The sequence below is a fragment of the Bos grunniens genome, chromosome X (genome assembly GCF_055505025.1).
Source record: "Bos grunniens cultivar Pamir isolate PY7600 chromosome X, Bosgru_T2T1.0, whole genome shotgun sequence".
In the NCBI taxonomy this organism is placed as follows: domain Eukaryota; kingdom Metazoa; phylum Chordata; class Mammalia; order Artiodactyla; family Bovidae; genus Bos; species Bos grunniens.
This window is the reverse complement of record NC_141194.1, coordinates 126,239,382-126,265,456: the sequence shown is the minus strand read 5'-3', so window position 1 is coordinate 126,265,456 and position 26,075 is coordinate 126,239,382. Positions and strand designations below refer to the sequence as shown.

Sequence of the window (26,075 nt, the reverse complement as noted above, 5' to 3'; positions counted from 1 at the left end):
GCCATTGCCTTCTGTGAACAAGGGGCACAGTGATATTCATATGTGTTACCAGGAGGTCCCAAAGAAGCAGTGTTAATGGCATCTAATAGCTTAGAGGGGGAAACTTACTGAAAGGAATAAGGTTACTTTTTTTCTATTTTTTTCTGATCTGGGTGTCTCAGTTTCACTTCAAGTATTAATATGATGTGAAAGAGAATCTAGATGTTCTATGGAGCAAAGGAATCATTCTGCATAAAAGGTGAAGGGACAGAGCATTTGTCCCTCATCTCACTGAGGATAAGAAACTGGAATGATCTATTAAAATGTAGAGAAAGTCAAATACCCCCGTTTTTAAAGGTGGGACAGGAAGTGCACAGATTAAGTATTGGATAACATCAAAGCTCCTTTTAGCAAATGCGTGTAAGTTTTTTATTCCTCAACCTTAAAGAAAACGTGATGAACTCACATTTGTCTTTCCAGAGTTGTATATTTGTTTCAAACTTGGGTAACAGAGGAAAGGTTGAAAACATGTCCTGAGTCTTGAGCCTTCACGAGTGGCAGTTAATTTTAAAGAGGAGGCAGAACGGTTACTTTCTCTTCCTCCTTTTCTGATAACTTTCTGTTCTTCTTCTCTGATAAGTAAGTAAATGTGCGTCATGTGGCTTTCTTCTTGACGTGTACTTTTTTTCCCCTCCCCTCTCTCAGTGCCCTTGGGGAGAAGATCCACTCATTGGTTTTGTACCAAAGCTGACAAGGCCTCAGTTATCAGGTGGCCCAGGAGGATGTCACAAATAGAAGAAAAGCTGTTCCCAGAGCAAATAATGATGAGCCCTGTGAAGGCGCCTGCATGCTTGTACCCACATGTGGAGGTTTTACAGGGGACTAAGAGGTCTGTGAAAGAGAGTTCCAATAAGAGTAAGAAATCCAGCCCACAGATGGGCAGTCTTCATCCTGAGAGTGCTCGCCAGCACTTCCGGAGCTTCTGTTACCATGACACACCTGGACCGTATGAGGCTGTCAGCCAACTGCAGGAATTATGCTCTCAGTGGCTGAGGCCAGAGATCCACTCAAAAGAGCAAATCTTGGAGTTGCTGGTGCTGGAGCAGTTCCTGGACGTTCTGCCCAGTCATATCCAGAACTGGGTGCAGAAGTATCATCCACAGAACGTCAAAGAGGCTGTGGCCCTGGTAGACCGCTTTCACAGAGAATGTGGTGGAATAAGCAATGAGGTGAGCAGAAAGATTCCTTATATGTACACTGTGAAAGAGGGTGAAAGTGGGGTCAATAATTGGAGAATGAGATGGATTAAGTCACTCTTCTGTTGTTCCTTTAGAATAACTAAGTGCAATCTGAAATCACAGGCTTGCAGTGACAGCTTCCAGGTTGGGGAGTTCCTGAGAGTCTTTTCCTGGCCTTAGAAAAAGAAATGCATTTTGCCCTCTTTAGGGCCAGGGTGAATTGAAGGTGGTGGGCCTGGCCTAGCATGGCCAAGGAGACAGGACTTAGCAGCCAAGAAATAAAAGGCAAGAAAATGCTAGGAAGGGAGGAAAAAACCTCCAAATGCAGGGTTTTAAAGGTCAAAGGCAGGAGAGTGTAGCAGCCAAAGTATAAATCAAACCTTTCTGGGGAGACTGCAAAGAAAGAGAAGAAATGGAAAAAGAAAAGGGGAAAAAGGATCAGAAACAAGATATAAGCTCACAGTAAAATGGAGAAAATCAGAATGCTGAGGCGTGGTGCTCTCTGGGCTGGGAACACACATCGCAGGGCCAGGAGAAAAGCGTCTCCGTGGCCTGCCTTCATGCTTTGCCTTGGCTTTGCTGGTGAGTAGGTAACCAGGTCTGCCCTGGGGAGATGGCAGCCTACTTCTCCTTGAGAGCCCCGCCTTGAGGAGCACAAGTGTCTTATACACCTGAAGTGTATGGCGGAAAGTTGAATCCAGCTCTTCCCCCATTTTTTCCTCCGCTGCATCCCCTTTGTCCATGAAATTGTTCCCTGGACGTGGGAGGATTGGAAAATCCAACTGACAGAAAACTCTCTTTTATTCATTTTCTTATTCTTTAGAGGAAACTAGAAAATAAAAGTCCACTAAATCAAGGATCCAAGTCTAGAAAGCAAGAGATTGGAGGCAGTGAGAGAACAGGCAGCCTACCCCTACCCTGCTCTTGGCCTGAGCTGTGGCTGTCCAAGGAGGTGTGGAGGCAAGCAAGTCATAGCTTCTCTCATTTTAATCTGATTTTCCCAGATCATGTGTACAGTTCCTTGTGAGAAAATCATGGCGCAATATCTCTTCATTTTTAAAAATTTCCTTACACACTCCCCAAACCTGGACTCTACTCTTGTTTGTTCTTCCATCACCACCCCAAAACCAAAAGCTCTTTTCTAATGAGGATGGGGGTTATTTTTAGGTCACAACCCACCAACTGGGAAATGACACAGTGCTCTTGGGAGGAACAGCAGTGGCCCCAGGCTTTAAGTGGAAGCCAGCAGAGCCCCAACCAATGGGTGTGTTCCAGGGAGAAAGTTCGAATATATACCAGGTACTGCAGGAGCCGCGCTGGAATACTCACAAAGAAAGCCAGCCTGTGGATGAAGGAGGTGAGGAGTTTCATCATAATTATCTTCTCCTGGGAGCTGTGATAGTAATTGGTTCAGGGAGCATTCCATGGGAATTTTCCAGGTGCCCAGTCATGCTTTCAGTTAGGATGACTGTCTAGTGGGAGTACAGTAGGTCCGTGGTGGGTGAAGGTGAAGGCCATTCTGGGGTACAGAAGCATCCAAACCACAGAACCCTGGTATTCACAATGTGGACCTTTCTCTATAGAAATTTGAGAGGGGAGAAGAAGGTAGAGCAAGGACAAGGCGGGGGTTTGGGGTCATCTCACCATTAGAAGTTAGAGGAGAAATTGGGATCAGAAATGGGCTGTCAGTGGCAGAATGGGAAGAGAATTGTACACCAGGAAAAAAGTGATAAAAGAAATCTCCCATGTTTCCCACCAAGGTTTTAATTTTCAAACACCTCTAATGCTTGCCTAGTTCAGTGAACATTTTCTTTAATGAGAGGAAAAGCAGTGGATTTCATTTCATTTAATGAAAACTGGGAACCAGTTCTATGGAGTGGTGGCTTTTTGGTTCTAATTTATGAGAAGGCCACTTGTGGTGCACATGTGTGAGCTCGTGTGTGCACACACACACGTGAAGGTGAGCTGTCTTTACTGAGGGAGTCCTAAACTGTAGAAGTTGGTTTGGGGTGTTCCTAAACAGAAAATATATTCTTTTTTCTGGCTCCTTCCCCACAGCTGTGCCTGCTGAAGAGAGTCCAACCTTTTCTGAGGAGAAAAGCACCCCAAGCTGCAAGTTGGCATCTAAGCTCACCTTGCCTAAGTCCCAGGTGAGCTGTACTTTACAAGCATTTTCAGGCAGCCTGAATGTGGCCTTGTCTGCTTTTCTCTGCTGCCCATGATCCTGCCTTACACAGCAGATGCTCTGAGGCACATTAGCCCCGGGTGTTCCCTAGGCAACTAGGATTGGCGCTGTGGGATTGGGCACCTCCCAAGCCGTGTACTGATCTCTTGGGCACCTTTCCTGTCTCTCACTCCTTTTCCCTTGAATCTTCTCTTAACGTTTTTGGTAACTGGCCTCCCATGTAATTCAGAAATGAGTGATAGGACGGCTTCTGTTGTAGCGAGTACTGAACTACAGCTTACTCTCTTCTCTAGCGTCCATTGACATTTGAAGATGTGGCCTTGTATTTTTCCGAGGAAGAATGGAAAATAATGACCCCTGATCAGAAAACCCTCTACTTTGATGTAATGGAAGAACTCTATGAGGATGTCACCTTTCTAGGTAAAGAGTCTTCCTTTCCTTTGTACAGCAATTGAGCAATCTGTTACATCCTCAGTTCGTGGAAAATGCACACCTGTGAGAGTGTCCCAGTGTCCCAGCAGTGGGTTGGTTCTCAGCTTGATGGTGTGAGGGGAGAGGGAAGGCAGATCCAGATCACCTGGAGAGCTTTTTACAGATACACATCTTTCTCCTAAGTAGACTGCTTGATCTATCATACTCTTGCCCTACCCTGCAAGCCCACTCTTGCCAGATCTTTTCCATGTCCGTAGAAAGCACAGTTTACCCAGTTGTTCAGGCCCCAAAACTCTCAGTTATCCTTTTTTCCAGTCCTTTGGTTATCCCCTACCCCCCAGCCAATCAGGGAGCAAGTACTCTTAACTCTGTCTTCAAAAGAGCTCCTGAATACAACCATGTCTCAACCTCTTCTGCTCTTACCATCCTGGTCTCCGCCGCCTCATCTCTAACCAGGTCTGCTGGAATATCACAGGACTCCTGTCCCACGACGTTTCCGTGTGTCCTTAGGGTTAGGTCCTAGGTTCCTCATTGCACATCCAGCCACAGCCACGGTAGAATATAAAGAAGATACTGAGTTTAAGATTCTGCCCATTTAAATGTTTGGAGTAAATAAAAGTATAGGGAGTTATTCACTTTTTCTGAAAATAGTCTGGAATTTAGATGGCAGTCCATGACCTCCAAGTTTTATTCTCAGAGTGTTATCATTGCACCCTAAACTTAAAGTGATCTGTTTAGCACAAGGGCAAGAACCATAGACCCAACGTCCCTAAGAGTTCGAGGACATTCTTCGAGAGTCTCTTTGAGGTAAACGTACATATAGGAAGAGGAGAAAATTCCTTAATAGGAGCCTTTATAAAGGCTTAACAATTTTAAGATTTTGTTCCTCTATATTCTTAAAAATTAACCTCTTTATTGACTGACTTGTACATTCACATGCATATTTAAAATGTAACACAAAGAACCCATATACACTTTACCCATTTTCCTCAGTGATAACTTTTGCAAACGTACATGATGTCACAACCAGGATAATAAAGTGGGTACAGTCCACTGACCTTATTCATATTTTCATTTTTCTTGTATTCATTGGTGGGTATGTATTTAGTTATATAAGATTTGATCACGTGGAGGTTTGTATATTCACCACCCCAATGCAGATCCATTACCACAAGGATCCTTCCTGTTGCCCTTTTATCAATACAACAACACACCCTTCCCTCCCACACCCTACCTCGTCACCAACCTGTGCCAACCACTGATCTGCTTACAGTTTTTAAAAATTTTGTCATTTCAAAAATAGAGCTTTGGGAGATTAACTTTTCTCCTTCACAATAATTCCCTGGAAATTCATCTAAGTTATTGTGTGTATCAGTAGTTCATTCATTTTTACTGCTGAGAAGTGTTCTGTAATATTGATAAACCATTGAAAGATATTTTTGCTGTCTTCAGTCTTGGGCTATTGTGAATAAAGCTGCCATGAACATTCCTGTACAGAATTTTGTGTAGAGATGGTAAGTTTGCATTTCTCTGGGATAGAGAGTGAAAGAGTGAAATTGCCGTTTCATATGGTAATCAGATGTTGAATGCTAAACTGGTTTTCAGAGTGGCTGCATCATTTGACCTTCCTAGCCAGCAATGGATGTGATCGTTTGTCCACATTCTTGCCATTGTTTAATAGTATTACCACTTAAAAATTTTTTGGCTTTCTGTTAAGTATGTAATGTTATCTCATTGTGGCTTGGACTTGCATTTCGCTAATAGCTGATGATATGTAGTTTTTCATGTGCTTATTTGCCATCTTTATATTATCTTCAGTGGAACGGCCTTTGCCATGGTTTTCATTTGGTTGTTTTTTAAGTGTTGAATTTTGAGAGTTCTTGTATAGATTGTAGTGCTTTCTAGCGTATATGGTTTGCAAGTAGTTTCCCCAAGTCTGTATATTTTTCTTTTTTCCGCTTCCCATGGGTTTCCACAGAGTAAGTTTTTTATTTTGATGCCCAGTTTTTCACTTTTCTTTTTACTGATTGTATGTTTGCTATCAGGGCAAGCCATAGATCCCTAAAATTTTCTAAGTTTTTCCTAAAAGTTTTTTAAGTTTGCATTTAAGTCTGTGATTCATATTGAGTAGATTCTATATAAGATACGAAATTTAGATTGAAGCTCATTTGTTTTTTTGCCTGTGTAGGTCCAGTTGCTTCAGCCTTGTTTATTGAAAAGGCTGGCCTTCCTCCATTGAATTGCTTTTGCACTTTGGTCAAAATCAGTTGGGCATACTTGTGTATCTGTTTTGTTCCATCGAGTTATGTGTGAGTCTTTCTTCCCACTTTATTCTTTTGTCAAGATTAATTTTATTTTAAGCTATGCTAGGGCCTGTCCCTTTCCATGTAAAGTTTAGAATACGCTTACCTATAAGAAACTTTTTTGGAATTTTGCTAGAAATAACATTAAACTACATGTGAATTTGAGGAGGAATGATCTCTTTACCGTGTTGATTTTTCCAAACAATGAACACAGTATGTTTTTCAAGTTTTCTTTGATTTCTTTCATCATTTAAAAAATGTTACCTACTTACCTATTTTGGCTACACTGGGTCTTTTCTACTTTGTGGAATATGTGTCTAGTGACAGCTTAATTTTCAGAGCCTTTATGTTATTTTGGTCTTCTCGATTTATGTGGTACTGCTGGGATTCCCATGTGCTCCTGCTCATGCTGCCAGAGAGTGAGGAATGAGGAAGATCTTTACTTAGGCTAGAGTGTCTCTCAGTGGGAATCTCTTACCCATAGGGATGAAGAGGCTTCCTGGGGCCGGCTGCTAGTGGCTGGTTAGCTAGGTCCATCTTGCTAGTTCTGCATGACCAATCTTACGTCTCCGATTGGAGTTCTGATGTTGTCAGATGGTTTCCCGTTTCCGATTGCGGATGGAGTGAGCCTATTCAGGTACCCTTCTGTTGCTCGGTTGAGATTTGGAAAACACGAGATCTGGGTTGCCTACATTTTTGGATGTGGGGATGTAAGATACCTACTGTGTTACTCTTCCAGTCCTGGAGTCCCAAACCATTTTGCCTTCCTCTTACCACTTTATAGAATTCTCTGTTCATTGTATCTTGCATTCTTAAATGGATTTGTAGTTGTGCCCAGAAAGGAAGACCAGGGAAAAATGGGTCTGTGCCATTTTGTCCAGATTGGACCAAAAATCCCTTGTTTCCTGTATTTTTAAAAAGCTGTCAGCATTGATTTTTCTTCCATGCCGACAGTTTTCTTGTTCTGCGAAACAGATGGCTGATTCTTCTGTTTATTCCAACAGGGTTAAAGCTCACAAATGACACTGGAAATGACCCACCTGTATCTCTTCCTACATTAGAGATACAACCATCAGGATACAAAGTATTAGGAAAGGCCACAATGAAAGATGCTGAGATAACAGTGGGCAATGAAAATCACGGTGATACACGCAGGGTACGGAAACGACCTCGCAGTCCCGAAGCCCCAGCTCTCGCCAGCCACTTCGTGCCTGGTGACAAACTGCACTGAAACTCTCAAAACGGGCCCTTTCCATGAAACTCAAGGAAATTATCTGAGTGCAGCCAACCTGTTGTTTCACTTTAGCCTAAGGAGGGAGCAGAAGGAAGAAATTTTTCATTAGAAACATGAATGATTGACCCTGACCGAAAAGGTAGGAGGCCAGAGGTTGGACTTGCGGGCTGGAGGGAGGCTGTTGCCATGGCATCTACATATCCAGCCCCTGGGGGGCTTGGGGGAGGAAGGGACCCGTGGAAGCCAGCCTGGAAAGCTGCCAAGCCAAGAGCAGGCAAGGCAGGGTGCACACAGGCCCTCTGGACAACCTTGTCATATTTCCAACTTGGGGATGAGAGGCAGCTTCCTGGGCATCTCGGAGGGTCAGCCCATCACCTCGGCCCATGGCCCCGGTAGTGTCACCTGAACACGGGGGAATGGAGGGAAATGGCCCTGGAGAGGCCCTGAGAAAGCCCTAGAAGAGAGCGGATGCTGGCCCCCTTGTCCTCCACCCCTCGAGAGGCAGCCTGGACGGATGGTTGTGTTCTTGGCCCAAGCCCAGGTCTGTCACTTTCTCAGCCCTTCACAAGACTTCCTCCTGGCAGGTCTCTGGGACTGCTCTCTGCCTGCTCCCGCTGTCTCTCTTGCTCCTCTCCACCCTCCAAAGCTTTGCATCAGGGGACAGGGAAGAGTGGGAAATACGTGTTCCTCCCAGCCCTGCCCCATCTCAGCCACGCTCCCTCCACCTCCTACCAGTACCCTCCTGGTGCCACAGAATGCGCTGCTCCAGTCCTGGACAGCCTCCAGCAGCCCCTGTGTCCCAAAGGATTTGGGAAAGTGGGGGTCTCCTTGAGTGGCGGGCAGCTGTCAGGCCGGGGTGGGAGAGCAGATGGAGAAGAGGCTTGTAGGGTAGGCAACAACTGGGGAGACGGGGACATCTCTGGGTGAAGAGGCAACTCTCAAGTCCCCATGTTTTTCTTGCAGGAACTGGTTTTATAGAAGGTGAACCGCCCCTTCCGTGGTCTTGTCCAGAGAGTCAAATCCCTGCCTGGGGCACCCCTGACCCTAGAGTTGCCTGGGGAGCACCCGAGAAAATTGCCTGACCCCTCGAAGAGAGGCAGGGCCTTCCAGGTGGAGAGCCCGAGGGAAGGGGTGGCCTGGTGATCCAGTACTGGCATGGGGAAGGAAGGATGGAGCTAGAGACACTCTGGTGGAGCAGGTTCTCCCCACCTGCTGGGCTCTGGGAAGGGAGACATTTGCCCTTGTGACATAGATCAGAAGTGGGGGAGCTGAACCTGCCTCTGGGTCTGCACGGCCTACCTGCCCCCCAGTCTCTGGGAGACCTGGCACAGTGGGATGGGGGAGGGGAGCACAGGCTCCCAAGAGATCTAGAGAGAGAGAGAGGCCCGTGGCAGCGAAGGTGAGAGCAAGTCACAGGCAAGAACTGGGGGACAGTCTGAGCTGATACGGTCACTGGAGAGATGAGTCCCAGAACCCCCTTGGGGAGCAAGGTCCTTACACACAAACCTCCCCACCCCAACCCAAGCCCCATGCAAGGCTTAACCAGGGGTTCCTTGGTGTTGAGTGCCACAGGCCTCTCAGTTTGGGTGGGGGTGTCAGCTGGCTCCTGGGGCCGAGTGTAATAGGAGGGAAGGGATACAAGTGGGTGGGGTGGAGCTGAGACCCACACATGACCCCATGTCTCTGTCTCCAGGCTGCCCCTCCTGCTAGGATCACACAGGAGCATCTGCTCTGGATGGGCCTGCAGCGGTCCTGGCTGTGCTGCTGACTGGTGCACCAGGAGTGGCACTGAGGGGAGCCGGGAGAGGCCCTGGCCCTCACCCCCATCCCACATCCACATCTGCCCCCTCACTGATTGCTTGCGGTCCTGGTCCTCAGTTGCTGGGACTAAGAACCACAGCAGCCTGGTTGCCCCTGGGACAGAGGGGCTGAGCCTCACACCATGTGCCCTTCTCAGCCACCCAGGGCCCAGCTGAAGAGCTCTGCCTGCCTCACCCTGAGGCCTGAGGCTGCACCCAGGCTACCACATGCGCCCCACAGATTCCCACAGACGGAAGGGCGCTGATGGCTTCCTCCCTTGTGCCAAGTTGCCTGGAAACCCCTGGTCCTGGTGGCCCCTCCTCCACCCCAACTGTGTCCCTCCAGGACCACTTCCGGGAGACTGCCAGCCTTTGGACTGCATCCCTGGAGTTCTGAGAGACTGTGACTTGGGCTGCAGGGGAGGAGAGGAGCGGAGGACCAGGGGCCTCCTTGGGGCTGATGCATAAATATGTCCTTTTCAAGTTTGGATCTCATCCTCCGGGTGACTGGATGCTCAGCTGCAGCCCCTTCCTGGGCCAGCCTGAGAGGACCTGGGGAGGGCACTAGGGAGGGTCTTTACTTAATATGTGCGTGCCTGTGTGTGAATGGGTGTGTGAGTGTGCATGTTGAGTGCATGTGTGAGTGTGGGGATGTGTGTGTGAATTTGCATGTTCATGCATGAGGGCTTGAGTGTGTGAGCGTGGGGATGTGTGTGTGTGTATGTGGATGAGTGTATGGGTATGAGTGCAGATGAATGCACGGATGTGTGTGTGTGAAGGTACGGGTGTGAGAGTGTGAATATACATGTCAGTGTGCATGTGTGAATGCGTGTGTGTGAGTGTTTATGCACACATGAGTGGCTGTGCGTTGCAGACGGTGCTGAGCTGTTCAGTGGGTGTGCTCTGGGGGACGGGCATCCTGTCCTCCCCAGGCTCCCAGCTCTGTTGGAGCTGCCTGGGCCCTGGGAGGCCGCTTCCCAAAGTGGAGAAAGTATGTTGGAGATTCAGGGGCCCCGGGCTTAGAGACCCATCATCACCTGCAGAGAATCCCCCCTCCCCATGGGGCTCTGGCTGGGGCTGTCCGCCCCCAAAGGTATTGGCTGTGGGAGGGGCGGAGACACGTCCTCAGCACGTGCTCCTGCCACTATTTTTCTTACTATTTTGATCTTGAGTAGTTTGCTGCTGCTGCTGCTCTCCCACCTCTTCCTCATCTCCTCACTAGGCCTCTGCTGCTCTCCTCTCTGTGTACTTTATTTATTTGCAATCTCTTTTTCAGGCAGTGGAGGTTCTACGCCATCACCGACTTGAATAAGACAGCTTTCCCTTTTCTGTGTGTGATGAACTCTCCACCAGTCAGCGCAGTCTGGTCAGAGAAATGTTCTTGTTTTCAGTGTTGTCAAATCTTGTGTCTATCTAAGTTAATAAAAAAAAATCATTTGAGTTCAATAAAAAAAAACACGGAGGCCTCTTGTTTCTGGTGTGGTGCCCCCTTGGAGGAGAGGGTCTGTTGGTGAGCTCACCCGACTCTGGTGGCCAGAAGCTGGGGGAGGGGAGCATCCTGAGGGCTATAATTGGGTGGGGTCATGGCAGGAAACCAGTGAATGTTATACTTCATATTAAGAGAACAAAGGGGTAATACATAATCATTCCAAAAGATTTAAAACATGGATTTGGTGAAATTCAATACCCATTCATGATTTTAACATCTTTTAAGAACATTGAAATTGTTAGGAACTCATTCTTCTGGCAAATAGTCTATAAAAAACCTCAGTGTGCATAATATTTAATGGTGAAAGAATGTTCCTAATATTGGGAACAATGCATGGTGTCTACTCTTGCCATTTCTATTCATCATTGCAGTGGAAGCTTGAGCGAATGGAATAAGCCCCCTACCCTGACAAATCCATCCGAATTGGAAAGGAAGAAATAAAGCTTTATTTATTCACAGATCATCCTGTATGGAGAAAATAACAAGTAAAGCACAGACTCAAAAAAGCCACTAGACCCATAAACAAATTTAGCAAGGCCAACAGGACACAATATCAACATCAAAATATCACTTATACTTGTACATACTAGCACCAAAAATTCCAAAAATGAAATTAAGAAAGCAACTGGATACACAATAGCCTTCAAAAGAATAAAACATTAGGGATAAATCCCATAAAAAATGAATAAGACCTGAAAACTAAAAAGTACTTAAAACATTATAAGACATAGCTGAGAAAATTTAAACTTAGTAAAGATAGTTCATGGATTGGGAGACTCAATATGACAACCTTCCCCAAGTTTATCTGTAGATTGAGCCCAATATCTATCAAAATCTCAGCTGAATTTCCTGTAGAAGTTGACAAGCTGATCTTAAAATGTATGCGGAATATACATTTATATCACCTTAAATAGCCAAAACATTTTGAAAAAGGAAAACAGTTGAAGGATTTATCATACCTATTCCAGAAGTCATAAAGCCACAGCAATCAAAACAGTATGCATCTTGTACAAAGATAGTCATGTAGATCAGTGGAACAGACTGAGAAAGTATGAACAAATCCTTAAATTTATGATGAGATGGGTCTTCTATTGTGGCAAAATACACAACAAATGTCGCCATTTTAACCATTTTAAAGTATCAAATTCAGTAGCATGAAGTACATCCCCAATATGTAACCATCACCATTATCTAATTCTAGAATATTTCCATCACCACAGATGAGAACACCATGTGCATTGTCAGTCATCAATACCTCCCTACCCTACTCCTTGGCAAATACAAACGTGCTTTCTGTCTCTATGTATATACTTTTTATGGGTATTTCATACAAATGGAATCATATGATATGTAACCTTTTACACCTGGCTTCTTAGTGTAATATTTTGTAGTTCATTCACATTATCTGTAGTTCATTCACATTATTGTATGTTTCTTTTAATGGGAGAATAAAATTCCATTTTATGGATATATGACATTTTATTTATCCAGTCATGTGTTTGTGGACATTTGTGTTGTTTCTACCTTTTTGCCATTGTGAATAGGGTTACTATGGACATTCAAGTACAGGTTTTGTTTGAACACCTGATTGCAATTTTGGGGGTCCACAACTAGGAGTAGAATTGCTGGATAACATGTTAATTCTGTGTTTAACTAATGGAAGAACTCACCAAACTGTTTTACATAGAGGCTGCACCATTTACAGTCCCACTTAGTAATGTATGATGATTCCACACTCTCCAACAGTTGTTATTTTTCTTTTCTAATTTACGGTTATCCTAGTATGTGTGAAGCAATTTTCATGTGCATTTCCCTAAGGCTAATGATGTGAAATTGGACTTCCTGGTGGCTCAGACAGTAAAGAATCTGCCTGCAGTGCAGGAGACCAGGGTTTGATCCCTAGGTTGGGAAGATCCCCTGGAGAAGGTAATGGTTACCCACTCCAGTATTCTTGCCTGGAGAATTTCATGGACAGAGGAGCCTGGTGGGCTACAGTCCCTGGAATTGCAAAAGAGTTGGACATGACTGAGCAGCTGACACTTTCAACTTTCAATGACATGGAGCATCTGTTCATTTGGTAGCCATTTATGTGTTTTCTTTGCAGAAATACTAGTACTTTGGGATAAATTTGACAAAATTTCTGGAAGACCTGTACACTGAAAATTACAGAAGGAATTAAATACTACAAACATAAATTGATATCTCATGCTCACAGATTTGAACACTCAATATTGCTGGATGGGAGCTCTAGAAAACTGACCTATAGATTCAATGCATTCCCAATGAAGCAACAGTCGGACTTTGAAAATAAATTGACAAAGTGATTCCACCTTTCCATAGAAATACAAAAGGCTAAGGAGAGCCAAAATTTTTGAAAAAGAACAAAGATGCAGGATTTATACTACTTCATTTCAAAACTTGATATAGATCAACAATAATTCAGTGTGATCTTGGTATAAAGATAGATTTACAGATCAATGGATCAGAACAGAGTTCACAATATACTCAAAACTATATGGACAATTGCCTTTTTTTTAAATTTATTTTAATTGGAGGCTAATTACGAGGTGGATGGAACTATTATACAGAGTGAAGTAATTCAGAAAGACGCCTTCTGACTGAGATGTAAATGCAGTACAACAGAAAAATAACATTTTCAGCAAAATACTGAAAACATTGGAAAAGCACATCTTTAAAAACAAAAAAACACATAACATACAAAAATTAACTAGATATCATGAGACAACACCAAAATACATGCCACCTGCAAAGTACTGCAGTACTGAGAAGCACTACTCCCTGGAAGCTTGAGGGCCAAGAGGTTGACGTAAGTGAACTGTGTTGTACAAACAAACTAAGGAAGATTCATAATGATGCACCCAAAGCTACACAACTAGTGGGTGGGAGATGCAAGGTAGCAGCCAGGTTTCCTGACTTTCGGCTTAGGCTTTTCTGCACTATTCTGGTCAGTTGCACCCTGTGGCAGATTCCCTCTGATCCCAGAGGACAAGTTCATGCCTTGTTTCTGGGACAAAGCCCCTGTCACATGTCCCTGCATCTAAATCCATGACTTGTGGGACTTCCCTGGAGGTCCAGTAGTTAAGATTTCAGCCTCGGGGGCTCCCCAGGTGGTTCACTGGTTGAGAATCAGCCTGCCAGTGCATGACACGTGGCTTCGATCCCTGGTCCGGGAAGATTCCACTTTGCACGGAGCAACGAAGCTGGGTTCCACAACTGTGGAAGCCCTGGTGCCCTAGGTCCTGTGCTCTGAAATGAGAAGTCAGGGCAATGAGAAGTCTGAACGCTGCAAAAAAGAGTATCCCTGGCTCACCGCAGCTAGAGAAAGGCCCAGCACAGCAACAAAGACCCAGCTGCTGCTGCTAAGTCACTTCAGTTGTGTCCGACTCTGTGCAACCCCATAGACAGCCTCCCACCAGGCTCCCCTGTCCCTGGGATTCTCCAGGCAAGAACACTGGAGTGGGTTGCCATTTCCTCCTCCAATGCATGAAAGTGAAAAGTGAAAGTGAAGTCGCTCAGTCATGTCCGACTCTTAGCGACCCCATGGACTGCAGCCCACCAGGCTCCTCCATCCATGGGATTCTCCAGGCAAGAGTACTTGAGTGGGGTGCCATTGCCTTCTCCAAAGACCCAGCACAGCCAAAGTAAATATATAAATAAAAAATTATAAAGAACCTATGAACTGATTATGAGGTTCTGATATCTATGTTAGTGGAGCATCACCATCTGCTGGTTGATTCCTTGAACTATATCAGAAAGCCCTTGGGGTGTTGTGTTGCCAAAGGCTTCACCACAGACACAGTCACTGCTGCACAGCCAGTTTTGATAAGGTCAAGAGAAGAAAGAGAAGATAGCTTTGGGGGCACAGGAAGGGAGTGGGGGTGGTGGTGGATGTCAACGTGAGGCTATAGAATCTTGTATAACTCGAAAATATATTTGAGCAGCGTCTTCTACTTGTGGATTCCTTGAACTGCATCAGAAAGGTCCAGGGGAGATGTGTTCCTAAGGCCTCAGCAACAGGAACAGTCACCTGAGAAGAGTCAGTTTTGATAAGGGCAAGAGGAGAAAGAGAAGTGAGGTCTTGGGGCACAGCATAGGAGTGGGAGGAGCGGATGTCAATGTGAGGCCGTAGAGCCTAGTGTAACTCAATAACCTACCATCTGCTGGTGGATCTCATGAACTACATCAGAAAGCCCTGGGGATGAGTTGGCCACTCATTTTACATCAATCAATGAACACTGACCAAGGGGAACATTGACCACGTGGAAGCAGTCTATCCTCCAGGATAAATCTTTGTTACTGATCAGCTTGATTGAGAGCTGATCAGACGAGCTCCACAGTCTCAGGACCTCAAAAGGCAAGGCACTGGCTGAAGCTGCAAGGGCATGGTGACTAAAGTTCTGCCTCTGACCTTCCATCCACACCAGCAGTGAGAGTCCTTAAGCCACTTCTGTAGTATATGCTTGCTTGCTACTCAAAGTGTGGTCTAGGGACCAGCAGCATTAGCATCACCTGGGAATTTCTGACTCTGAGGCCTCCATCACAGGCCTATTGAACCAGGACTTGCACTTTCATAATATGCCTGGTGATTCCATGCACATTAAAGTTTGAGAAGCACTACACCCTGGTAGCTTGAGGACCGAGAGGTTAACATAAGTGAACTGTATTTTAAGTGAGTTTAAGGCAAAACTAATACAATTATGTAAAGTTTAAAAATAAAATAAAATTTAAAGACTCACAATGATGTACAAAAGCCACAGAACTAGGGGTGGGAGATTCAAGGTTAGCAGCCAGTTTGCTTGATTTTCAGCTCAGGCACTTCTTCACGATTTTGGTCAGTTGCACCCTGTTCATGCTTTGTTTCTTGGACCAAGCTCCCGTCATATGTCTGCATCTAAATCTATGACCTGGGGGAACTTCCACAGTGGTCCAGTAGTTAAGACTTCACCTTCCAGGTCTTCCCTTGGGGTCCCAGTGGTTAAGATTCCACCTGCCACTGCAGGGGACAGAGGTTCAATTTCTGGTACAGGAAGACCCCACATGCCAAGGGGGAACTAAGCCAGGGCGCCACAACTATTGAAGCCATCACTAGGGCCTGTGCTAGGAAACAAGTCACAGCAATGAGAAGCTCATAAAATTGAACCAAGAGAAGCCCTGGATCGCCGCAACTAGATAAAAGCCCACTGAAGCAAGGATGACCCATCACAGTCAAATAAATACATAAATAAAAAAAGGAACCTATTAACTGATTCTGTGCTTCTGATTTCTATGCTAGTGGAGAAGAGCCATCTGCTGGTGGATTCCTTGAATTACATCAGAAGTCCCTTGGAGTATTGTGTTGCTAAGGTCTTCAGACAGAGACAGTCACCCTCGCACAATTTTGATATGGACAAAAGAAGAAAGAGAAGAGAGGTCTTGAGGCACAGGAAGGGAGTGGGAGTAGATATCACTGTGAGACTGTGGAGCCAAGTAGAACTCGAAGAGCTAGTGAATCAGTGCCTTCTGATGGTGTATTCCTTGAACTACATCTGAGAGCCATGGAGGTGTTGTGTCAACAAGGCTTTCAGCGACAGGGAGAGTCACTCCTGCACAGTCACGTTTGATAAGGGCAAGAGAAGAAAGAAAAGACAGGTCTCGGGGCACAGGAAGGGAGTGGGAGAGTAAATGTCAATGTGAGGCTGTAGAGCCAGGTAGAATTCAGGAAATGTAGTGGAGCAGCACCATCTGCTAGTGGATTTGTTGAACTAAATCAGAAAAGCCTGTGGGTATTGTGTTGCCAAGGCCTTCAGTCACAGGGACAGTGCCTCCTGCACACTCTGTCTTCAGAAGAGCAAGGTAAGAAAGAGAAGAGAGGTCTTGGGGTACAGGAAGAAAGTAGGGGGAGTATATCTCAATGTGAGACTGTAGATACTTATATAACTGGAAAACTTAGTGGGGCAGCACCATCTGCATGTGGAATTCTTGAAGGACATCACAAAGCCTTGTGGGTGTTGTGTGTCCATGACCTTCAGGTACAGGAACAGCCATCCAGCACAGACAGTTTTGATATGGGCAAGATGAGAAAGAGAAGGGGGGTGGTCCCAAGATGGTGGAGGAAAAGGATAGCGAGACCACTTTCTCACCCCCAAATTCATCAAAAGATCATTTGAATGTTGAGCAACTTCCACAAAATAATTTCTGAACACTGGCAGAGGACACCAGGCACCCAGAAAAGCAGCCCAATCTATTCAAAAGGAGGTAGGACAAAATATAAAAGATGAAAACAGACAAAAGATTTAGGGACAGAGACCCGTCCTGGAAAGGGAGTCGTGAAGGAGAAGTTTCCACATTGTAGAAAACCCTTTCATAGGTGTGTCTGTGGGGAGTTTTGGGATCTCAGCGGGCAACATAACAGAACGGGGGGGATGCCCTACAGAATATGCGCCTCACCACAACTACAAGCAGAGATGGAGAAGCGGCACAGACACTCTCTTCCACCAGCAGCAGGTGGGGGCTGGACTGGGAGGTACAGGCTGCATCATCGGTCCTTACGGTAAGGACCAGGCCTGAATGCCCTGAGGACAATCTGAGGAAGCCAATGTGAGATAGCAACCTAAACCGTGGGATTGCTAGAGAGATGAAAAACAAGAAATAATCCTTTCCTGTGAAAGGCTCTAATGCTACACGATGACCCCTGGTGTGCTCACAGAACAAAGGATTGAGCGAATACCAAATGAGAGCAAGCCAGCTGCCATTTAGGGCCCTCCCTCCCCAGTGCCAGAGAGGCAGCTGTGTCACCGCCAGAGCCGGAAGCCAAGGGACTGCTGCAATCTTGGCCCCAGAGACTGCATCTTCTATCAAACTGTGAGCAGGCTCCAAGTTGCTAATCATGTCTTCCTGGGATACTGGACAGTTCACATCTGCCAGGAGTGTCACAACCTGAGATCAGCTCCCCAGAGGAGATACGTAGCACACCTGAGGCTGTCACAGTGCACCTAGGAAACCAAGTGGCCAGGACCGGGGCGGTGCACAAGATGCATGGCCCACCTGGGACAGTGCACTCACCAAGCGCCCAGTTACCTGAGTTGCTCAGACCTGGGAAAGGCACAAAACCCACAGCCCATCTGGGTCTGTGCCCCTGCAGAGCACCCTAGAACCTGAGTGGCTTAGACCCGGGAAGTGCACAAAATGCAGGGCCCACTTGGGACAATGCCCTTGCAGAGCACCCTGGAGCCTGAGCAGGGTGGACCCAGGAAGGACACGCCGCCTTGGGCTGTGGCAAACCCAGTGTGGTCCATCCACTGCAAGCACTCCCCACACATGCCAGTGGTATTTGTTTGCAGTGCCCTTCCCTCCCCACAACACAACTAAACAAGTGAGCCTAAATAAGTGGCCACCTTCGCCCCCTTGTATCAGGGCAGAAATTAGACATGGAAGAGACTTGCAAACAGAGGAAGCCAAAATAAACAAAGAAGGGGGAACCACTCTGGAAGTGACAGGTGCAACAGATTAAAACCCTGCAGTTAATGTTGAGACTGTGCACTTGAGAGGCACCTATAGACCTTGAAAACAAGATCTCAAGCCAGAGATGAGCCAGAATATATATAAGATATATGTGCCAGATATACAAGCCAGAATAAGGGGTTATCTGACTGGTTCCAAATAGGAAAAGGAGTACGTCAAGGCTGTGTATTGTCACCCTGCTTATTTAACTTATATGTAGAGTACATCATGAGAAACACTGACTGGAAGAAGCACAAGCTGGAATCAAGATTGCCGGGAGAAATATCAATAACCTCAGATATGCAGATGACACCACTCTTATGGCAGAAAGTGAAGAGGAACTAAAAAGCCTCTTGATGAAAGTGAAAGAGGAGAGTGAAAAAGTTGGCTTAAAGCTCAACATTCAGAAAACGAAGATCATGGCATCTGGTCCCATCACTTCGTGGGAAATAGATGGGGAAACAGTGGAAACAGGCTTAGACTTTATTTTTGGGGGCTCCAAAATCACTGCAGATGGTGACTGCAGCCATGAAATTAAAAGACACTTACTCCTTGGAAGGAAAGTTATGACCAACCTAGATAGTGTATTCAAAAGCAGAGACATTACTTTGCCAACAAAAGTTCATCTAGTCAAGGCTATGGTTTTTCCTGTGGTCATGTATGGATGTGAGAGTTGGACTGTGAAGAAGGCTGAGCGCCGAAGAATTGATGCTTTTGAACTGTGGTGTTGGAGAAGACTCTTGAGAGTCCCTTGGACTGCAAGGAGATCCAACCAGTCCATTCTGAAGGAGATCAGCCGTGGGATTTCTTTGGAAGGAATGATGCTAAAGCTGAAACTCCAGTACTTTGGCCACCTCATGTGAAGAGTTGACTCATTGGAAAAGACTCTGATGCTGGGAGGGATTGGGGGCAGGAGGAGAAGGGACGACAGAGGATGAGATGGCTGGATGGCATCACTGACTCGATGGATGTGAGTCTGAGTGAACTCCGGGAGTTGGTGATGGACAGGGAGGCCTGGCGTGCTGCGATTCATGGGGTCGCAAAGAGTCAGACATGACTGAGCGACTGAACTGAACTGAACTGACACTGAACTGACGCCACACTGCCCACAAAAGGTCCAGAGAAATGCCTAGATGTATTTTTACTATGATCATTTTTTGTTTTTTAAAAAATTTTGGTTATTACTCTTTTAACTTTCAGTTTTATAGCCTTCTATTACCTTTCTTTTTAAAAAAAAAAACTATTTTTTAAAATTAATTCCATATTTATTTTTCATTTTTTTGATTGATTTTGTTTTGTAGTTTTTATATTGTGTTTTTGAGAGTCTAACTTCTAGGTTTTTAACCTTTGCTTTTTGATATTTGTTATCAATTTTGTACCGTTAAGAATCGAACCTTCAGTATCCATTTTCACTTAGGGATATGATTACTGGCTTGATTGCTCTCTCCACTTTTGACTCTCCCTTTTCTCCTCATGATCACTTCTATCTCCCTCCTCCCTCTTTTCTTCTCTATATAACTCTGTGAATCTCTCTGGGTATTCCTGGCTGTGGAGAGTTGTTTCACCATTAACCTAGGGGTTTTATCTTCTGTGCTGTATGGATAGAGAAGTCTGGAGGCTACTGTAAGAGGAGGACCAAAACCCAGAGGCAGGAGGCCCAACTCCAGAACTTTAGAACATCAGAGAACTCCTGACTCCAGGGAACATTAATAAACAAGAGCTCACCCAAAAGTCTCCATACCTACACTGCAACCAAGCCCCACTCAAGAGCCAACAAGTTCCAGTGCAAGACACACCAGGTTAATTCTCTGGCAAAACAGGAACACGACCCAAAACATACCAAACCTATAGAAATAGGCCTGGTCTGTTCTGAGGAGACATCCATTTCTGTGAAAAGGTCTTGGCAGGCTCAAGAGTGGTCATAAGTAGAGGAGGAAGACCATCCAAGAAGCGGAGCTGTGGGCAAGATGAAATCATGTGGGACATTTCTGAAGATGAGAGAACAGACTGGTTGGGCTGGAATGGAGTCCACGTTGAGAAGGAGAGTTTACAGTGATAAGATCAGTAGGACATGGTGCAGCGGCCAGATCAGGATGGCCCCGATACCAACTAAGAAGTTGATTTTATGATTCTGACAACGGGCAACAATTCATTGACTTATCCTTCACTTATCCATCCACTCATTCAGCAAACATTTGTGGAGACTCTACTTTCTGCCAGTCCCAGCACCTGTTCCTGGCTGGGCACACAGAGATGAGGAAGATGGGATCCTTGCTTTTAACATGGTCACTGTCTTGAAAGGCAGTCCAACTCATCATCAATAAATGTCCGATTATAAGAATGTGCCAGAGAGCACAGGGGAGGGGGCGTTAGGAGAGTTGTGGTGCAGTTATTGCGGCAAGATGGGGGGAGGGTGGGGGTTGAGGGTTCAGCTAGGTGTGTTCTTTAGCTAAGTACTTCCAGAATGACCTCACATGGTCCAGTGCTTGCTGTGTGACCATCCATGAACCACAGGACAATGTGAAGTGTTTCATTAGTAAAATGTTTTCAAAATGTTTTAATGTAATATTTTGAATTTTCCTACTTTCCTGAGAAGAAATATCTATGCTTTCTGAGACAGTGGCGACTACATAGATGTTAACTGAACTGCTTTTATATGTCCTTAGTTGGCAAGAAGTTGGACCTTACATCACTCCCTCCCCAACTGGCTTATCATGCCCAGGGGCCTGCCTCCTGAAGCATGGAAGATTCCACTTTAGAAGCTACATGGGCAGCAGCAAGAAGAATGGAAGGGAAAGAGCTTAGTAAAGACCCAAGTAAAGAGAACCAAATTGTCACCAAATTCACGCTGACAGGAACAAACCAGGGACTCTGCTGGCTCATGACTCCACAACACACTGAGGTAAAGAGAATACAGAGAGCTGGACAAGTTCAGGGAGGACCCAGCACAAGAACGGGGGCTCATTTAAAATGGAAGAGATTCATTTGGGTATCAAAAAGAATGCCAGGCTGGAGCAGAAATGTATAAAATGGCAACATGAAGAGCTCTGTTCCTTCTTCCCAGTGAAACAACCATAAAGCTGAATGTTTCTGAAGGACACAACCATTTCAAGTCTCTGAAAGTTCAGAGAGTATTCAGCAAATAGGGATACCTTTATTTTAAAAAAAATCTACTAAATCTCAGTAAGAACAGCTCCCTTATCCAACTCCCACTTTGGCATGTTGGAAGCTCAAATCCTCTGGGCTGCAGTTCAGGACCACGGGCTAAGATTTCTCCCCAGGGGAAGCAGACTGTCACCATTTCTTACCTAGCTTCATGTTTAGAGATTTAGAGCTCAGAGAAGTGAGGGGAGCAGAAAAACCAAAGACACTAGTTCTTTGAAAAGATCAATAAAATCGACAAACCTTCAGATAAGTAGACCAAGGAAAATCTGAGAAGACTCATATTACTATAATCAGGAATGAAAGATGGAACATTACTACTGGTATGATAGGAATAAAAAGCATTATACAGTGGGTGTTTAGAAAAGGCAGAGGAACCAGAGATCAAATTGCCAACATTCGTTGAATCACAGAGAAAGCAAGGGAATTCCAGAAAAATATCTACTTCTGCTTCATTGACTATGCTGAAGCCTTTGACTGTGTGGATCACAACAAACTGTGGAAAATTCTTAGAGATGGGAATACCAGACCACATTACCTGTCTCCTGAGAAACCTGTATGTGGGTCAAGAAGCAATAGTTAGAACTGGACATGGAACAACGGACTGGTTCAAAACTGGGAAAGGAGAACATCAAGGCTGTATATCGTCAACCTGCTTATTTAACTTCTATGCAGAGTACATCATGTGAAACGCCAGGCTGGGTAAAGCACAAGCTGGAATCATGATTGCTGGGAGAAATATCAATCACCTCAGATGTGCAGATGACACCAGCCTTACGGCAGAAAGTGAAGAGGAGCTAAAGAGCCTCTTGATGAAAGTGAAAGAGGAGAGCAAAAAAGCTGGCTTGAAACTCAACATTCAAAAAAACAAAGATCATGGCACCCAGTCCCATCACTTCATGGCAAATGGAAGGGGGAAAAAGTGGAAACCGTGGGAGATTTTATTTCCTTGGGCTCCAAAATCACTGCAGATGGTGACTGCAGCCATGAAATTAAAAGATGCTTGTTCCTTGGAAGAAAAGCTATGACAAACCTAGACAGTGTGTTACAAAGCAGAGGCATTACTTTGCCGACTAAGGTCTGTATAGTCAAAACTATGGTTTCTCCAGTAGTCGTGTTGGGTGTCAGATGTAGACCATAAAGAAGGCTGAGCGCTGAAGAATTGATGATTAAAAAAGTCAATCCTAAAGGAAATCAGTCCTGAATATTTGTTGAAAAGACTGATGCTGAAGCTGAAGCTCCAATATTTTGGCCACCTGATGTGAACAGCCTATTCACTGGAAAAGACTCTGATGCTGGGAAAGACTGAAGGCAGGAGGAGAAGGGGACGACAGTGGACGAGATGGTTGGATGGCATCACTGACTCAATGGACATGAGTTTGAGCAAGCTCTGGGAGATGGTGAAGGACAGAGAAGCCTGGCGTGCTGCAGTCCATGATGTCACAAAGAATCAGACAGTATTTAGTGGCTGAGCAGCAACAACAATAAAGTGGATGACTTCCCTGGTGGTCCAGTGCTTAAGACTCTGCACTCCCAATGCAGGGGCCTGGGTTTGATCCCTGGCCAGAGAACTAAGATCTCACATGGCATGCAGACAGTCAAAAAGAAAATTATAAAGGAGTACTAGGAACTTGTTGTATGCCAAGAAATTAGATAACCAAGATGAGATGGAAACATTCCTAGAAAGACACAAAATATCAAAACTGATTCAAAAAGAAATAAGAAATCTAACTGGACTTTAAAAAGTTAATAGATTGAATTTCATAACTCAAATAATTTACCACAGTTAATAAACCAGGCTCATATGGCTTCATGGGGCTTAACTGTACCAAACTTTTAAAGAAGAATTAACATCAATCCTTCTTTTTTTTTAATTTTATTTTATTTTTAAACTTTACAATATTGTATTAGTTTTGCCAAATATTGAAATGAATCCGCCACAGGTATACACGTGTTCCCCATCCTGAAACCTCCTCCCTCCTCCCTCCCCATACCCGCCCTCTGGGTCGTCCCAGTGCACCAGCCCCAAGCATCCAGTATCGTGCATCGAACCTGGACTGGTGACTCGTTTCATACATGATATTATACATGTTTCAATGCCATTCTCCCAAATCTCCCCACCCTCTCCCTCTCCCTCTCCCACAGAGTCCATAAGACTGATCTACACATCAGTGTCTCTTTTGCTGTCTCGTACACAGGGTTATTGTTACCATTTTTCTAAATTCCATATATATGCATTAGTATACTGTATTGGTGTTTTTCTTTCTGGCTTACTTCACTCTGTATAAGAGGTTCCAGTTTCATCCGTCTCATTAGAACTGATTCAAATGTATTCTTTTTAATGGCTGAGTAATACTCCATTGTATATATGTACCACTGCTTTCTTATCCATTCATCTGCTGATGGGCATCTAGGTTGCTTCCATGTCCTGGCTATTATAAACAGTGCTGCGATGAACATTGGGGTACACGTGTCTCTTTCAATTCTGGTTTCGCCCAGCAGTGGGATTGCTGGGTCGTATGGCAGTTCTATTTCTATTTTAAGGAATCTCCACACTGTTCTCCATAGTGGCTGTACTAGTTTGCATTCCCACCAACAGTGTAAGAGGGTTCCCTTTTCTCCACATCCTCTCCAGCATTTATTGCTTGTAGACTTTTGGATAGCAGCCATTCTGACTGGGGTGAAATGGTACCTCATTGTGGTTGGATTTGCATTTCTCTGATAATGAATGATGTTGAGCATCTTTTCATGTGTTTGTTAGCCATCTATATGTCTTCTTTGGAGAAATGTCTATTTAGTTCTTTGGCCCACTTTTTGATTGGGTCGTTTATTTTTCTGGAAGTGAGCTGCAGGAGTTGCTTGTATATTTTTGAGATTAATTCTTTGTCAGTTGCTTTATTTGCTATTATTTTCTGCCATTTTGAAGGCTGTCTTTTCACCTTGCTTATAGTTTCCTTTATTGTACAGAAGCTTTTAAGTTTAATTAGGTATCATTTGTTTATTTTTGCTTTTATTTCCAATATTCTGGGAGGTGTGTCATAGAGGATCCTACTGTGATTTATGTAAGGGAGTGCTTTGAATATGTTCTCCTCTAGGAATTTTATAGTTTCTAGTCCTGCATTTGAATCTTTAATCCATTTTGAGTTTATTTTTGTGTATGGTGTTAGAAAGTGTTCTAGTTTCATTCTATTACAAGTGGTTGACCAGTTTTCCCAGCACCACTTGTTGAAGAGATTGTCTTTAAAAATAGGGTTTTTTTTAAAGAAAGGTTATAGGCTATAAAATGAAAGTTAAAGGAGTAATAAAGAATCAAAATTTTTAAAACTCTAAACATGATAATAGTAAAAATATATCTAGGTATTTCTCTAGAACTGTTGTGGGCAGTGTGGGGTCAGTTCAGTGTCAGATAATCCCTTATTCTGGCTTGTACTTGTTCTCAAAAGGTCTATAGGTGCCTCTCAAGTGCACAGTCTCGGCATTAACTGCAGGGTTTTAATCTGTTGCACCTGTCACTTCCAGAGTGGTTCCCCCTTTGTTTATTTTGGCTTCCTCTGTTTGCAAGTCTCTTCCATGTCTAATTTCTGCCCTGATGCAAGGGGGCGAAGGTGGCCACTTATTTAGGCTCACTTGTTTAGTTGTGTTGTGGGGAGGGAGGGACACTGCAAACAAATACCACTGGCATGTGTGGGGAGTGCTTGCAGTGGATGGACCACACTGGGTTTGCCACAGCCCAAGGCGGCATGTCCTTCCTGGGTCCACCCTGCTCAGGCTCCAGGGTGCTCTGCAAGGGAATTGTCCCAAGTGGGCCCTGTGTTTTATTCACTTCCCAGGTCTAAGCCACTCAGGTCCTCAGGTGCTCCACAAGGCCACAGACCCAGAAGGGCTGTGAGTTTTATGCCCTTCCCTGGTCCAACCCACTCAGGATACTGGGTGCTTGGCGAGCACCCGGTGGGCCATGAATTTTATGCACTTCCCCGGTCTGGCTGCTTGGTTTCCCAGGTGAGGGTACAGTTCCAGGTATGCTGTGTGACTCCTCTGGGGAGCTGATCTCAGGCCGTGACACTCCTGGCAGATGTGAACTGCCCAGGATCCCAGGAAGACACGGTTAGCAACTGGGAGCCTGCTCACAGTTTGGTGGAAGCTGCAGTCTCTGGGGCCAAGAGGGCAGCAGCCCCTTGCCCTCTGGCTCTGGCTGTCACACAGCTGCCTCTCTGGCTCTGGGGAGGGAAGGCCCTAAACAGCAACGGGCTTGTTCTCCTTGTTCTCTAGGGCACAACCCTTTGTTCTCTGAGCATGCCAGGAGTCACCGTATGGCATTAGAGCCTTTCGTAGGAAAGGTCGTTTTTTTGTTTTTTTTTTTTCTTGTCTCATTCGCAATCCCAAGGTTTGGGTTTTTATGTCGCATTAACTCCCTCAGATTGTCCTCAGGTCATTCAAGTCTGGTCCTTACCCTAAGGACCGATGAATCAGCCCATGCTTCCCTGCCCAGGCCCCACTCACTGCTGCCAGATGTGAACTTCTGAGCTGCTTCTCCACAAATATTCGTGGTTAGGCATGTATTCTATGGGCTTTTTTTTTTTTTCCAGTTATGTTACCCTCTGAGATCCCAAAGCTCCCCACTGACGTGCCCATGAGAGGGTTTTCTGTTGTGTGTAAACTTCTCCTTCTTCACCCCTCCCTCCCCAGGATGGGTCTCTGTTCCTAAATCCTTTGTTTCTGTTTTTGTCTTTTATATTTTGTCCTACCTCCTTTTG

The 26,075-nt window shown here is 45.1% G+C and overlaps 1 protein-coding gene across 1 annotated transcript; it reads left to right on the top strand.

Moving 5' to 3' along the window:
* Positions 1–678: 678 nt before the first annotated feature.
* LOC147341327 (zinc finger protein 75D-like) lies at positions 679–10,633 on the top strand. Its single transcript, XM_086389185.1, has 5 exons — positions 679–1,208; positions 2,385–2,574; positions 3,276–3,367; positions 3,696–3,822; positions 7,142–10,633. Exons 1-5 carry the CDS (start codon positions 762–764, stop codon positions 7,366–7,368), a joined length of 1,083 nt encoding a protein of 360 aa, XP_086245311.1. The 5' UTR covers positions 679–761; the 3' UTR covers positions 7,369–10,633.
* The last annotated feature ends 15,442 nt before the right edge of the window (positions 10,634–26,075 follow it).

Excerpts from the sequence above, each read along its gene's own strand:
- LOC147341327 (XM_086389185.1), top strand. The coding sequence starts at position 762 with ATGTCACAAATAGAAGAAAAGCTGTTCCCAGAGCAAATAATGATGAGC. Across the intron at positions 1,209-2,384 it reads GTGGTGGAATAAGCAATGAG|GTCACAACCCACCAACTGGG; the intron begins GTGAGCAGAAAG and ends GGTTATTTTTAG. Across the intron at positions 3,368-3,695 it reads TCACCTTGCCTAAGTCCCAG|CGTCCATTGACATTTGAAGA; the intron begins GTGAGCTGTACT and ends TCTCTTCTCTAG.